The sequence below is a fragment of the Cinclus cinclus genome, chromosome 5 (genome assembly GCF_963662255.1).
Source record: "Cinclus cinclus chromosome 5, bCinCin1.1, whole genome shotgun sequence".
Lineage (NCBI taxonomy): Eukaryota > Metazoa > Chordata > Aves > Passeriformes > Cinclidae > Cinclus > Cinclus cinclus.
The window spans coordinates 47,024,970-47,040,741 of NC_085050.1; the positions used below are offsets into that span (position 1 = coordinate 47,024,970).

Sequence of the window (15,772 nt, forward strand, 5' to 3'; positions counted from 1 at the left end):
AAAACCATAATGCTACTCTAACCTGGTTGCCTTGCATCCTCTAGTTAAAAGGCAGTGTTTGGTGCTTTTCCATCAGCTTATTTAGGTAAGAGTTGCTGCATACCTTTCCTGGCATCCCACCCTTCTCTCTGAGCTGTCATCAACCTGTTCAGATGTCTGATGGGAGGTAGAGAGGAGATGAGTACTGGTTACACAAGTTCATAGCTGGCAAGTTTCGCAGGCTCTGCCTTTTCCTCACAAAGTTTCCTCAGTTCTCCCACCCAGCACTTCATGCTGTATGTCCCTCAGCAGGGCTTTCTGTGGCAGAAAAATCACAGGAACAGCAATTGCTTTAAAAGTTTGATGGAGAAGCAAAATGAAGTTTGCAGTATTTTCAAATCACACTTGTTCAGAGACCAGCCTGTTTTATGATAGCTGCCAAGAGACACTTATTTGCCACTGAGAGGAAAAAGAAAATCCATTGGCAATTCTTTGTGCTTCTGCTTACAATTTCAGTGTTTCATATTCCTACCTGCTCATTTTGACTACCTGCTTTTTTTTCTTTGCTGTCTTGCACAAGAAAGATCTACTGGTTAGAGGCAGGCAGGAATCTCATTTGTCAATTTTGTCTTATTTTTACTTGGGAGAGTTCAATGCAGTATATTGATGGAATCACGGGGTTACAGGTTCATTACTTTTATAACCCATGTAAAACAGCTGTTCATTGAGATACTCATAAAAAATTTTATCAGTTACAGCTCTCATAAAATATGATTGAAGACAGAACAGGTCTGTGCTGCCACAGATGAGTTCAAAGTCTTGCAAGAAAGAAAGTACTACAAAGACTTCTGTATGCACACAGGGGTGACTCAGTAGCAAAACACATTGATCTTGAGAGCTTCAAGTATTGTGTCACAAACATTGCAGTCCTGTAAATTTGCCAGTTCAAATTTGTCCACGAATAACTTTTTTATGTGGGGTTAAGTATTGTGTCTGCTCCTGCAGCTGACACAAACTTCATGCTGTGTACTTGGGGTGATATGACAGAAATCTGCTTCTGTGCCTGATCCCAATTCTTCATGTGCTGGTGAATGGTCTGGCAGTGCACAGATAGACACAGATGACTGTGCAGCTGCAGTATAAACTGGTATTGGGAGAAGTGTGCTGCTCCTCTGACACCGGAGGCAAAATAAGTTACAGGAAAGAGAAACCACAAGAGCCTCTAGGCACCATTACCTCCAGCATGAAAAAGGAATGTTTTACCAGTGTCATGTTGATTAAGATGTTCTTGTGTTTTCCAGCATGTGGACATAGCAGCACTGTTGATCAAATATAATACATGTGTAAATGCAACAGATAAATGGGCCTTCACACCTTTGCATGAAGCTGCACAAAAAGGAAGGACACAGCTCTGTGCTCTGCTATTAGCTCATGGAGCAGATCCAACCATGAAGAACCAAGAGGGTCAGACACCACTAGACCTGGCAACAGTAAGTTCATGTTAGCCAGCCACAGGCAGCTCTAGAGGATATACTCTGCGTATTAAATTTATTTCTATGGCTCCATGGCATCAGCAGTCCTCAGCTTCCATTGTGCTGAGGTGGAGAGAGAAGGGCATCTCCTGAGTGCCTCCTTTTGGCTTTTTATCCATGGGACCAGGCATTTTCCTTTGGCTGAAATCTTAGCATGGCTTGTGATTTAAGGTTTGCTCCCCCTTGAGGATTCACTTCTGGGATCAATCTCCTCATTCCCAGAAATAAAACTCTCTGAAATGTCTCTGATGATGGTCAGTCTGTGTACTTAATTGGTGATTATTTCTTTGAACCTAGGAGGAACACCAGATGGGCCTTTAGAGGAATGGGAACATTTAGTGGATTAGTACGTTCAGTGCCTCCATATTACCTCAGTTCCTTTTTTAAAAATTAACTCTAAAACAACGTTCCAAAGAATTCATTCTACCTCCAAAATTTGTAGGTAGCTATCACACTTTTTCTAGAACTGGCATCTGTAAACTTTCTTATAAATGGTTTAAAAGCCAATAAGGTTATATGAACATGTGTGCCCCGGCTTAAACAATCTTGATGCAATAGCTAATGCAACCAAATTGGATGCTGTGTCTGATCTCAGTGCAAGTATCTTTTAGGGCTGTTGATTTATTTATGGAGAGTTCAAGAAATATCCTCCAGAGTAATCTGAGCTCTAGAAAACTTGCTTTGTGATGAAAGATATGAAAATTATTGGATTTCTCTGGGGGAAAATAAGGATGCCTTAATCATGTTCTACAAGAACTTTTAAGGAGGAAATTCTTGAAGATGAGTTGCTTAATTTAGTGTTGCTTAATTTAGTCAACAAAGCCTAAATCCAACTTTTAGCTAAGATCATACTTCTCCTGAGCTCCTGTCCTTTTTTTTTTCTATTCTAACCCACGAGATGTGACTATAGCAAAGGCAGTAGTAGTCTTTCCACTGAAACCTTGTTCCAGCACCTTAAGTTGAGCCTGACAGAGAAATTAACAAGTGGCATTTCCTGTCCTAGGTTCTGGAGGATTTCAAATAAAGTTGCTGCATTGTTCTCACTGACTTTAGCAGTTATAAAGTCATTGTGCCAGAAAAAAATTAGATGCAGCTTCTTACATTCCTTTAGAAATGGGGAGAACCTGATTCACCTGTTTTGAGCGGTGAATCAAAATGTTCTTGCAACCATGAATTTCCCTGTAACAGAAGCTGGCAGTTTTCTTTCTAATGGGGAACAGAACAATCAAATAAAACAATTCATTATTTCCAGAGATCAGTAATTTTTGATAGTAGGACCTCATGTTGAGTGTTCTTTCTGTTTTTCAGGCTGATGATATCCGAGCTTTGCTGATAGATGCAATGCCTCCAGAAGCTTTGCCTACATGCTTCAAGCCTCACGCTACTGTTGTTAGTGCCTCTGTGATCTCGCCAGCATCTACACCATCCTGCCTCTCTGCTGCCAGCAGCATAGATAACCTCACAGGGCCACTGGCAGAACTGGCTGTTGGAGGGGCATCAAATGCTGGAGATGGAGCAGCAGGAACTGACAGGAAGGAAGGAGAAGGTGCATTTGCTGCTGGACAAGTTTACATTGCCAGAAGTACAGTAGTTTAGTATCAAAATAGGCCTTGGTTTATCTGAAAAGCATTTCCGACTAGCCAGAAAATACTGTGCAGTTTGAACTGTTATTTGTGTTTTAAAATGTCTGATGCTTGTTAACTGTTCACTATTAACTGTTTATCTGTGTTTCCTGTCAGTCATTAGGACTGACTACAAATGTAGGTCTGATTAGGTGCCCAGTTATTCACTGACTTTATAAAGAAAATCCAATGAGAATTATTTTGATGAAGGAGTTATGATTGTGAAGGCTGGAGGATTTTGCCAAGGCTTTTTAAACCCTTTGATTAGTATCTGGAGTCCATGCTTTAGGTCGGAATCTAAGGAGGTCACGTAGCAAAAATATACCCACCCTTCTTTTCCTGCTCTTTGCAGTATGAGCCTGTATTTTTCACAGATGGTTTGTGCTTTTAATAGTTGATTCTGAAGAGAGAATGGTGATGAGCTTTGCAGACAATGGAAGTAGATGGTTTATTACAGACATAGACAAATTGATTGTAAAAAGAATCAGAGTTTGGAATTTTGAGAGAATCAATGGTATTGCTGGATTTTTTTAAGGTGGTTGGTTTGTTTTTTGTTATTTCAGATGTATAGGATATATCTATATATCTTATATCTATATCTATATCTATATCTATATCTATATCTATATCTATATCTATATATCTATACCTATCTATAATATATCTGTATAGATGTATAGGATATATACTTGTTTCTTCTCTAATAGTTTCTGGTCTTGACATGAACATTACCCAGTTCCTAAAAAGCTTGGGTCTTGAGCACCTTCGGGACATCTTTGAGACAGAGCAGGTAAGTGGCAAGCCTCATCTCTATTTCTGTGTTTAGGAGATACACTAACTTAATAAATTCGAATGACATTTTAATTTTCTAGTTGAAAAAGGGAAAGAAAAACTTGCACTTCACATCTACAGAAAACCAAGTGTGTTCAAGTTTTATTTCAGTTCTCTGCAAATCAATTTCCAGATACAGTATGGTGAAGTTGCAAAACCTATGGAGAAAAAATCTTTTCTTGTTGGATTCAGGTGTCAAGTAGCCTTCACTTACACATACACTGTGACTGCCATTTAGCTTGTATTCTGAGAGTTATTTTGGATCTTGTGAACTTTGAACGTGATGACTATAACAAAGTTAGGTTCAAATGTCACTTGTGTTTGTCCTTCAGCAGTCTTGACAGCCAAACAAGCCTTTCACCACCTGTAGTGCTACATGTGATACTTTGGTTAAATCTAGGAAACCCTCCAGTTTGACTATATGCTGAAATAAAAACCTAGCATGGGAATAGTCACACTGCAGAATGCAGAAGCTACATTTCCTAATTAGGTTAGGACCATAGCATTAACTGGGTTTTGCTGGGCTTTCAAATGTCATTGAGAAATAGGGGAACAAAACCTGCAGATTTATCAATAATTCACAGTATATGGAAAGAGTACAACTAATGCAAGTTTCTCAAGCTTACATTACATTTTACAACAGAAGTACCTGTAATGTATTTGTAGATTCCTTTTATGTACTGTTTCTTAAATTTAACATGTTGCAGTTAAATAGATCTGTTTACGTGACTGAGATGGATATACATGTGGAAGTAAAAGGTACAAGTGCAGAGACTGGATTTGATGTTTATTTTTTTCCTCTTGCCCCTGCTACTAATCTTTTATTGAGAAATCAGGAAATGAAGGTTTGAAATGTAATGTGTTGTTTACAGTTCCAGCTGTTTCTATAAAATGTTCTAGGAGGTATCTCTTCAAAGATAAAATGCCATAGAACTTTTTCCCTTCTGATATATGAAGAATAAGCTCTTCTCTTTAATTTGGAACTGTTTCTATTCAGAAGGAAACCAACCTTACACCAGCCTATACACTTCTCAGGTTTTCTTAATATTTTTCACGCCTTCTTGTTTTACTTTCGCTTACTGGACGACTACTACTTAACTTACTACTAAGTTAAGATCTTCCCCTGCTAATAAGATTTAACAATGCAAATCAGATTCAATATATTAATCATTTTGAAATCATCTAGCTCTTCTTGTAAATTTCTTTGTAGAAAAAGCAAGCCCATCTTAAAGCTTTAAGCTTATTCTTTTATCTGGTTTTTCCAAGCACTACCTTCACATGCACTTTTTCACCTTGGCTTGTTATTAGTAAGCTTATAGAATATTAATTTCTGCTTGTGTAGTGAAAATAACGAATTGTACAATGCTGTGAAATGCTGAATGCTTCAAAAGCATTTCCATATTTGTGCCAGCATTTCAATGTATACCCCTTCTACCAAAGTAAAAATGTTTGTGAGAACCTTCTGCGAGAGCCAGCTCTTACTAATTGGTGTGAGGGAAAGTAAAAGTTTTGCACAACTTTAGGCTATGGCAGCTGGGTATTGTCCTTTGATAGGGAGAGGTTTGCCAGAAGAAGGTGTCAGCAAGTAAAAGTGAAGCAAAGCATTATCTACCTTTATGCTCTTGATTGCACCACAAATACTTTCCATTTTCTGAAGTGATAGGTCTCCAGCTGTGTAAGTCAGACCAGGTTTGACAAGTGATTTTTGTGATCTTTCACCTTTCCAGATAACCCTGGATGTATTGGCTGACATGGGGCATGAGGAACTTAAAGAAATTGGGATCAATGCATATGGACATCGCCACAAGTTAATAAAGGGTGTGGAGAGACTTCTAGGAGGTCAGCAAGGTAAATATGACACTTTTACTGGCTAGTCTAAGTGTAGCACACAACAGGCTCCCATAAGTCACTTTCTCTAAATGTAGGCATTGTCACCAGGACTTGAAAGAATCTGAATGTCGGGGAAAGCGTATTTGCTGCAGACACGGTGGTTGAGTGAGTTGTTATAGCTGAAGAATATATTAAGGAGATACCAGATCAAGTAATTACTTGCCTTTTCAGAGAATGGATACCCCTGAGGCAGCTTTGGAAGCTGTACCCATTTCTCAGGACCCTGTTTCACCAGAGAGGAGCTTTTGGATTGATTTGCCCTACGTACCTACCCACAGGCCTGATAGGATAGGCCAGATAGGGTTTTAACTGCCCCGTGCTTCTGAGATGTCTCTAAGGAAAGAGGAAGCAATAAAGGGCAGTTATGTCCCACATGCATTCTTCTTCTCTTTTAAAGCCTCTGCTGCTAACAAAAGCACTTTTATCTTTTTGAGGTTGTGCTTATGCTTTGTGTATATTTTGCTTTTCCTGCTGTACTGAGGTTGTTTAAGAAGAACAGTGATGATGATGGATTCAAATAGAGCCAGTATTGTTTTTTCCTGTTGATTTTTGCTCCTTTTCATTCTTTCTCTTTGCAGGTAGCAATCCCTATTTGACTTTCCACTGTGTGAGTCAGGGGACCATTCTCCTTGACCTTGCTCCTGACGATAAGGAGTATCAGTCTGTAGAAGAGGAGGTAATCCAAATCCCTTTCTTAATGCTTCAGGGGCCATATATTTTTCTTTCCACTGATAACCTAAAGTGTGCAGTACACGTTGAAAGTGCTTAAAATAGGCTTTGGTGTATGAATTACATAGCTCTGGCATGAAATTTAGGGTTCTTTTATTTGTCTTTTCATATAGAACAGTGATTGAAATTATTTTGCTATGTCCTGCCTATTTTTTTAATAAGTAGTCTCTGCTCACTTAGTGTTGTCCCAGTTTTATTTTGTTGTTGTGTTTTGGATCTTATCTTGGATATTGTCTCATAGGGAGGGTTTGCACAGCTTTCTGTAGATAGGTGGACCTGTGAAAATTAAAAGCTGTGTGTGAAACCAAGGCATCAAGGCCTTCCAATTCTCTAGGCATTTTCTGTAAACCAGCTTGTTTTCTGTTGTCTCAGTGGGTGAGTTAATCTGTAACCCAGATAAACAGCTCTTGGATGATTGAGAATTGACTGTAATTTCCCCCCCCACCTCCACATGCTCTTTAAGTAAACTACAGGCACATACCATTTTGAAAGAAGAAATCATAACAGAAAAGAGACTTCCTGAAAAGTTGTGTTTGGTGGAAACTCCATTTTACTGTGCATTTGCTATTTGTGTCATGTTCCTACACTATAGCACAGAAGTGTTTGGAGTCTTTTAAGAAGTCTATGTAATCAGGATTGCTGACAGCTTAGATTGGCATATTTTTATTAGTAACTTCATAAACTGGAGTTTGTGCAGGTATTTTAAATAAACTTTTCTGAAAGAAAGGATCGCTTGTCTACCATAGTCAATTGGAATATTTATTTGAAGTGTTACAAAATACTGGTGCTGTGGCTATAAATACTTCTCTAAAAGATACAATAAAACTATTTCTGAGGGAATCAGAAATGCTCTGCTAATTACATATGAAAATTTACAGTGCAGGTATTTCCCTAATATAAGAAAGGCAAAGTAAACTCATTAAAATCACATTTTTATTACTATGAAGTGATTTTTTTATATATTCATTTTCAAAGATTTTTTTTTTCTAATTTAAAGAAGGTTTTATAGTTTTATATCATTCTGAAAGCAAGTACCATTATTCTTCTTTTTCTTATGTAGATTTTTATTGCAAGATTGGATTGCATTATCCAGATTCCCTATTGTGGAACAGCATAATGTCTTGGGTGCTTGAGAAATTAGGGTATACCTCAATTTAAAACTGAGTTTGTTTTGGTTTGGGGTTTTTTTGCACTTTTTAATTTATTTTCCATCAAGATTGTCTGTTGTTGCCAGTGATATAGTGAGACATTGCATGGATACTTAGCCTTGCTAGGAAGGTTTATGTGCTGAACATTCATTTTGATTTTTTATGTAGATGCAAAGTACAATCCGGGAGCATCGGGATGGTGGAAATGCTGGTGGGATCTTCAACAGATACAATGTCATCAGGGTAACTTTCAAATCCCCTCAGTTTTATGTGGTGAAGTATGTTAGTATTTACACCAGCAGGCAGAATCAATTTAATGGTTTGTCCTTTTATATTTAAGCTTCTTTGTTGAAATATGTTCAGGAAAAGAGTTAATATAACTGCTAAAATGAATGCGTGCTATGCACAGGGAATGAGGGAGAAGTGTCTACTTGGGCTCCTAAAGGAGTCTAAAGAACTGGTGTTGAAGACAGAGGTGATGAAGAACCTGATGGGATTTCAGAGGCCTATAACTTCTGTGTTTGACCCTTGCAACACAGTTGTTTCTTTTTTTTTTTTTTTTCTCAGTGTAGTGTTTTCTTGCTGTTCTAAAGGAGATTTGGGGGGTGCATGTGTGAAAGGATGATTGTGACTTCTAATAAGAAGTTTCTGTCTCCCTATGCAACTTTCCAGCTTGACACTACCTCCTTTTCCCTTGCAAGCTAGAAAAATGCATTTTCCAAGCCATGGTATTCCAGAAAATAGTGTTGTATTTTTGAGGGAAAGTACACTTTCTGGATTCTTTTTCTGCGGAGAAGGAAATGGAGGGAATCAGAACAGAGCTTGGTGTCTGAGCTCCAGCAAACCTGTGCTGCCCATCTCTTTGAGAAGTAAGCCTGTGCAGAGCCTTTGCAACTTAATCTGATAGATCATGTGCCTGGAAGTAATCTATGCTTCCATCCTACTCCCAGCCAATGGTGAAGTCCTTTACAGAAACCACAATGGTATTAGAGCATGTGGCTGAAATTATATAGATAGATCAAACAGCATATCTCGTTATTTTTTATGAAAAGAAACAAAAGTCCATTATTTTAATAAAAAAATAAACCTTAACTGGACAGCAAGTTTCAAAGAGCTAGAAGAGATCAGTCAACATAGAGCTCATAGCAGAGAGGGAAGGAGTTTCAAACAGGTTGTAGTTCTTTGTTGCAGGCTCTGTGAGAAGAAGTCTGAAAGTCATCCTTAAACCTGAGAACTTAGGCTGCAGTTTCACAGTAGTTTTAACTGCTTGTAGGTGTGTGCTACAGAGTTGTTTGAGAGACTTCAGCCTTGCGTGCAGAACAGCCATGGGGTTTCTTCATAGCATTCATGTGTCTTGCTGTCAGTTTCCCAATCAAATTAATGTGAACTCCGTGAAACTATATTTCATTTCCATTACAATTCAAATATGTGTGAGAGATTGAAATGTTATGGTAACAGCATGGTTGGATCTATTGTTCTACTGCAGATTCAAAAGGTAGTGAACAAGAAGTTGCGGGAGAGATTCTGTCACAGACAGAAGGAGGTCTCAGAGGAGAATCATAATCATCACAATGAGCGCATGTTGTTTCATGGTAAGGAAGTAATGTCTCTTTGTATGTATTGGTATTTAACAAAAAAACCCCACACCTTGCAAAAACCCACAGGCAATGTTATTGTTGCTGTGTCACCATCCTATGCAAGTAATCATGTTTCTACACTAGAAATGCAGGGGGTGCACTGGGGGTGTGGGGGTTGTGGAGTTACTCTGTGTGGTTACTGCAATCAAAAAAACTACACTAGATGAGAAATACTTTTATTATGTTTCAGTTTTTGAGAAAGAGGCAGGCTTTTTGCTAAGCTGTGTCTTCAGTATCTAAGTCACTTCCAGTAAAGCTGCTGGGATGATGCTACATTGCTGTGAGAAAGACATGGTATCTTCTAAATGACAGGGGTAGCACACAATAAAAGTGTTTTATCCTGGTGCCTCAGCAAGCATCAGGGAAAGGAATCAAAACTAAACATGAGTTTCAGCAGGATTTCTCCTGCAAATGCCTGCAAATGACAATTGCCTGAAGGTCCTTCTGCCCTAGATTCTTCTATGATTCTGTATATAGGAAATTGCTTTTGGGTATGATTCTCCTAACACCTTTGCCCCACCTTAACCAGTGCTGGCCCCTGGAGACGGTGTGCATTGACAAGATAAATTGCACTGAAATGTGAGTGGGTATAAAGCCATTTAATGAGATCTGTGAAATGAGTAAGAAATGAGTCACACCTGGGATTTTGGTATATAATGATAAATCCCACACATAACTTCATCCTGCTGGCTATCACCCCCTTCCTGCTGACTGAGCACACTTTCTGGTATTTAATGGTCTATTTGAGGCAGATAAGCTCCTCTTGACATTGAGTCTTGTATTACTATCCAACTTAACAAGTATGTGTCTTTTTGCGTCACTGTTTTAGGGTCTCCATTTATTAATGCTATTATTCACAAAGGATTTGATGAAAGGCATGCGTACATTGGAGGAATGTTTGGAGCTGGAATTTACTTTGCTGAGAACTCCTCAAAAAGCAACCAATATGTGTACGGAATAGGGGGTGGAACTGGCTGTCCCACACACAAAGACAGGTCATGTTACATCTGCCACAGGTAGGATTCCAGCAGAGTTCCCCACACATAACTCTGGTTGTCCTGGTTTTTATGATCCTAGCGCAGGGTGACCTGCAGGCAAAGAATGGCCTCTTGAGCTTGGTCATGGCAGGAAAAATGCAGTTTTCCATTTGTGAGGGCTGAACAAAAATTAATACAAATGCAGCAAGTCCTACATGAAGGTCAAAAATTACATCTAAGCATGCAGTGAGTATAAATCAAAATGAGCTGTGGCTCAGTAAAGAGGCTTGAAACAGCAAGTTTGAAAATGAAGAGTCAGGGGAAAATAGCAGTTGAACTCCAGGCACTCTCAGGACAAAACCACAGTGCAAAGTGGTGGTCAGCAGTACAGTATTGTATTGTGAATAAGTTAATTTTGGAGGTAGATAATTTTGGAACAGGACTTAATCGCAGTTGTGTTTTGTCTAGAGTAGATCAATGTGTTTCTCACACTTTGACTGTCCATTCCCTGCTGGTAGGAACATTTTCAGCTTCTTTCAACAGCTTTATGTAAAATGAACTAGAACAGGTTTCCATGTGAGGGCTAAACAAGCTGTATGTTCCCTTTGATATGTCATGAAAGACTTTTTGTGACAAGTTTTATACAGTCTTAGAACTGGTTTCTAAAAGTGTTTCTCTAAAAAGCCTGGAGAAATTAATTGTAATGAAATAAACTCAAAAGACTGAAATCATTCTGGAAGCATACAACTCCCAGTAAGATATTTGAAAATGATACTCTTTTTTTGTTTTAGACAAATGCTTTTCTGTAGAGTGACCCTTGGAAAATCCTTTCTTCAGTTCAGCACAATGAAAATGGCTCATGCCCCTCCTGGGCACCATTCTGTTATCGGCCGGCCAAGTGTGAATGGACTTGCTTACGCTGAGTATGTTATCTACAGAGGAGAACAGGTAGGTGGGTTAGCAAGGTCTGGCTTTATAGAAGGACAGAGCTTGGAGGTGGGGTGCAGCTGGTTTTCAGACCAAGTGTGCTGTGAGAACGCTGCTGCTGAGGTTGTTGAGGTTTGTTTTTCATTTAAATGGGAAGATAAACAGTGAACTGTATCTAGACAGCAAATACTCCTATCCACTGAACTGCTCTGATTTATACATGCGTAACTGCCTAATTTCCCCCGTGCAATACTGATGGAATATATTAAGAAGTGTAGCTTCTCTCAGTAAGCTGTCTCCGTCCCATTGTGTTTTACTGGGATTACTGCAGTATCAAGGTCACATGCATTCCTGGGGCTGTAGTACATCTTGAGTATTCTGGGCTTTTTACCTGTAGATTCCCAGCAGTGACAGAGACTACTACTCTTAAATGGTAGCTGGAGCAGCACAGGAGTCTTCAAAAGGTGATTTTTAATCTGAATAACTCAGCTATACCTTGACTCTAGAAAAGTGTTTTGCTTATTACTCTGGGTGGCTCCCAGATTACCCCATGAAACTGAATGTATAACCACAAATTTGTGGAGCCTGATGGCAAACATCCCAGGTCCTGAGGGAGCTGGGTCATACCAAGCCACTCTCTGTCATACCCTGAGATCATCTCAGTTGATTGGAGCATGCTGCTAATAATACCAAGATCATGGCTTTGATCCCCTTATGGGCCATTCAGTTAAGAGTTGGACTTAATGGTGTCCTTGTAGGTCCCTTCCAACTCAGAATATTCTGTGGTTCTGTGATATTTGAAAAGTCATGGCAGTCGGGCAAGGACCCCAGTGAATGAAAAAAAGAGAGATATCACAGGCCACGTTTTTTTAAAAGGGGAGAAAAGTAGACACAAGAGAACTAGAGATAGGTGAGCCTCACTTCCATGCCTGCAAAGATCATGGAACAGATCCTCATTGAAGGCACATGAGAGACCAGGAGATAATTCAAGACAGCAGAGCTTCAGTAAGCACAGATTGTGCCTGACCTTCTATTAGGTGACCTTCTATGATGGAGTGACAGTGATGGTCCCACAAAGCCTTCTCTTCTCCAAACTAAACAAGCCCATCTCTCTCAGCATCTTCTTATTTGTCCTGTGCTCTCCCCCCTGACTCTCTCTTATTGGTCCATTGCTGAACTTGGCTCCAGCTTCTTGGCATCTTTCTTGTATTGGAGAACCTAAAAGTTGTGTGTGGCTTTTTAGATGTGGTCAAGTGAGTTCTGAATAAACAGCACTCGCTGCTACACCTGGTGATGTACCACAGGATGCTCATATCCTTTATTGCTGCTGGGACACACTGCTGATTCTGCTTTAGCTTGCTGTCACTCAAGGACCCTATCACCTTTTCAGCTGAATGGCTTCTCATCCCGCAGTGTTACAAGGAATTCACCTCAGGCGCCTTTGCCTTTGCTGGATTACATGAGACTTCTCTAGGCTTAGTCTCCTCTCATCTGTCGAGGTTCCTCTGAATGGGGCCCTGCCCTCTACCAACTTTAGCTTTTTTTCTGGGACTGAACTGGCTACCAGCTGTCTCCAGGGAATACCAGACACATGGACAGATGACTGACCAGGTCATGTGCTTTGGGTGGGCCGAGTATTTTACTTCCATTAAAGGCATACTCAGGTTACACCACAAGTTATTGATACTTTTGAGGTCAGACTTTATCAGTCATCCAAGATTTTTCAATAATGTAACAAGCACTGACCGATTTGTAGGATTAGCTAAGAAGGAGAGTAACTCCGAGTTCCTGTTGCACACAATTTCTGGCAGTGACTGTGTGGAAGAGGCATCTTTCTTTCTATTTGTGTATTAAGCAAGGTGTTAAGTACATCCAGCAGTTCCACATAGTGCTGGCTAAGTTTTAAATCCACTTTTTCTTGCATGCTGTGAACATAGAGTTGATTCTTGTGCTGTCCTTTCTGGTCACTGTTTAGTGAAATGCAAAAACTGGAACTTGCTGAGTTACCCTTGCATAAACCAGGGTGTTTTTTTTTCTTATTTTACTTTCAGGCATACCCAGAATATCTCATTACATACCAGATTGTGAAACCAGAAGCTCCCTCACAGACGGCAACAGCAGCAGAACAAAAGACCTAGTAGCTTCAGAGCAGTGTTGAAGGATGTGACTTCAACCTTGGACTGGAGGGATGGATATGTGTTTCAGAAAATCAGTATCACATAAAATTCTTAACAACCTGGTAATAAGCTGTATGTCTTTTATAAAGTATTGCTGTCTTGATGAATATGATATGAGTAACTCTTCCATACTCAATTGCTACTGTCCTTCTTGAGGAAAGTTTACAAGGGACTGCCTTTTAATTACATATCTCAGGCTCCTAGTCTCTGCAGTTACCATGTGTAAAATAATATTGTTTTGATCTAGACCTTGGGAACATTATTGTGCAAATGGAAATCTTTATTGGTGCCATCTCACATGTTAAAATTTCAGACACTACTTTTCTTGTTACTTTATTTGCAGATAAATTGCATTAAGCTCATAATTTTCTTTTCAGCATACACCATTCATTTCCTGTTTTCAAGAAATCCTGTTTATTCTCCTTTTGTATTCTGAAATTGAGCCAGAACCTTCTTGAAGATACTTTGCACAAAGTCAAGTTGACTAAAATCATTAGCAATGCAATATAAATGTCATCTGAGGAGGGACTAGGTCAAGTTCTTAATAGAGGGGTTTTTTGCACACCTCTGAGAAAACCATAACATGAGTGAGTGTAACTTTAGAGTGGAAACAAACTATGTCAGTTTGTTGCCTTGTTTGTGTGAGTTTTCTGGGGAAAGCCCTGGGAAGTGTTTGCAAGGGTAAAACCAGCTCTTGTGCTTAGAACTTCATGAAACAGGCCCATGCCCTCTGCTGGCATGTCTAAAATAACATTTTATAAGGCTCCTGTTAAGTACATGCAGCTTGTGAAATGTTCTCCAGTTACAGCAGGGTTTGGTTCTACTGGGAGAAGCAGGTGAAAAGTCAGAAGATTTAATATAGGAGGGCATATCTGGTTCATATCCTTCTGTAAGATGAGACCCAGTAAATGGGTTTTAAGGCTGGTAAGGGAGAGTGTATTGGAGAAATTTCCTGTCACACCTTTGTGTGTGACATCACAGTTGAAGAGCTTAAGGGATTTACAAAAGTAATTTTTTTAATATCAATTTTACATTTTGATGAGAACAAAATTTTAAAGTATCAGTTGGCTAGTGGATTTGTTTGTAGGTATACCAGAAAACAAAGTTAGGATTTGTTCACTTAATAGCCTTCTTCCCAAATTCCCATGTTTATTTTGCTGAGTAGGAGAAATTTATTTTTAAGCATTGCATAGCACAGCATCAAACAGTTTCAGAAGTCCCCCTCATGGTGGATATGGATTTAACAAAAGTGGAAACTGTTTCTTTCTTGTGGTGTTTTACAGTTTCAGAGAAGGTTGAAGATCAAGACCTGTTAATTTTTTTCCTAACAACCAATACCAGGAGATATGCTTCAGTATTGACCATTTAACAGCTGGAGGAAAAAAAATGTTCCTTTGGACACAACACATTGTATATTACCCTGTCAACCAGCACTATTTAGTATCTGATGATCCAGTTAATGCATTCAGATTTTATTCCCCTTAAAGCAAGAAAGCAACAGAATAGTGTGCTTTTAGTTCACAAAAATATATGTGCTCCCCACAAGTGAGATTTTGCTAACATGTTTGTATAAAACAGACTTAATCCTGAAGAGCATTTAACTTTCAGCATTAAGACCCAACATTTTTATTTCTAATGTTAAGGCATTGATGTTGAAGCAAGTCATCCTCTCAAGAAATATGACCCACTGTAAAATCAGTCATTTGATGCAATGTGGGCTACCTGAACATCATCTGTTTCTAATATCTCTAAAGAAAACCTTAGAAATAGCAATACCCCAACAGAACTTGAACTCTGAGTTTTACTTTTCTTGAACTGACAGTGGTTCTCACTTCATTTTGTGACCTGATTGAATACATAGCTTTGAAGTCCCAGCCAGGCTCTAGCCTAGTTATCCTTTTAAACAAGTTTCATTGATAAAATTGGGTGCTTGTATTGTGGCTATTTGTTTCATAGTGTTAGGATTGCAAAGATCACCACTAGGCTTTGAAATTTTGTATTCACCATTTAAGTTTGGGATTTGTTTTTAATTTAGTTAATAATGGAGTGAGGGGATGTGCCTATGTGCACTAGGGTTTCAGATAGCAACCAGAGCGAGTGCTGCTCTCCATCCCCAGTTAGACATAGTTTTAAATGGTGAAACAGCTGTGCTGCTTAGGTGAGCAAAATGGTTAATGTGAGCATGAAAGTTAAAAGCTTTACATCTTTTAAAAACAAATCTCATTAAAAAAAAAAACCACACTGGATGCTATTCTTGCTTGTTGTTTCCTATGTGCTGGTTGAACTAATGGCTAGTCTGGATTCCTTTTGCAGCCTGAAATTT

The 15,772-nt window shown here is 39.1% G+C and overlaps 1 protein-coding gene across 1 annotated transcript in view; it reads left to right on the plus strand.

Moving 5' to 3' along the window:
- Positions 1-14,236, plus strand: part of TNKS (tankyrase) — a 142,495-nt gene extending 128,259 nt beyond the window's left edge. The window contains exons 18-27 of the mRNA XM_062492920.1: positions 1,281-1,469; positions 2,820-3,057; positions 3,841-3,923; positions 5,692-5,812; positions 6,433-6,530; positions 7,900-7,974; positions 9,218-9,323; positions 10,198-10,384; positions 11,137-11,293; positions 13,324-14,236. Of these exons, the coding sequence (XP_062348904.1) occupies positions 1,281-1,469; positions 2,820-3,057; positions 3,841-3,923; positions 5,692-5,812; positions 6,433-6,530; positions 7,900-7,974; positions 9,218-9,323; positions 10,198-10,384; positions 11,137-11,293; positions 13,324-13,410 (1,341 nt within the window). The 3' untranslated portion in view covers positions 13,411-14,236. The remainder of the gene's footprint in view (positions 1-1,280; positions 1,470-2,819; positions 3,058-3,840; positions 3,924-5,691; positions 5,813-6,432; positions 6,531-7,899; positions 7,975-9,217; positions 9,324-10,197; positions 10,385-11,136; positions 11,294-13,323) is intronic.
- The last annotated feature ends 1,536 nt before the right edge of the window (positions 14,237-15,772 follow it).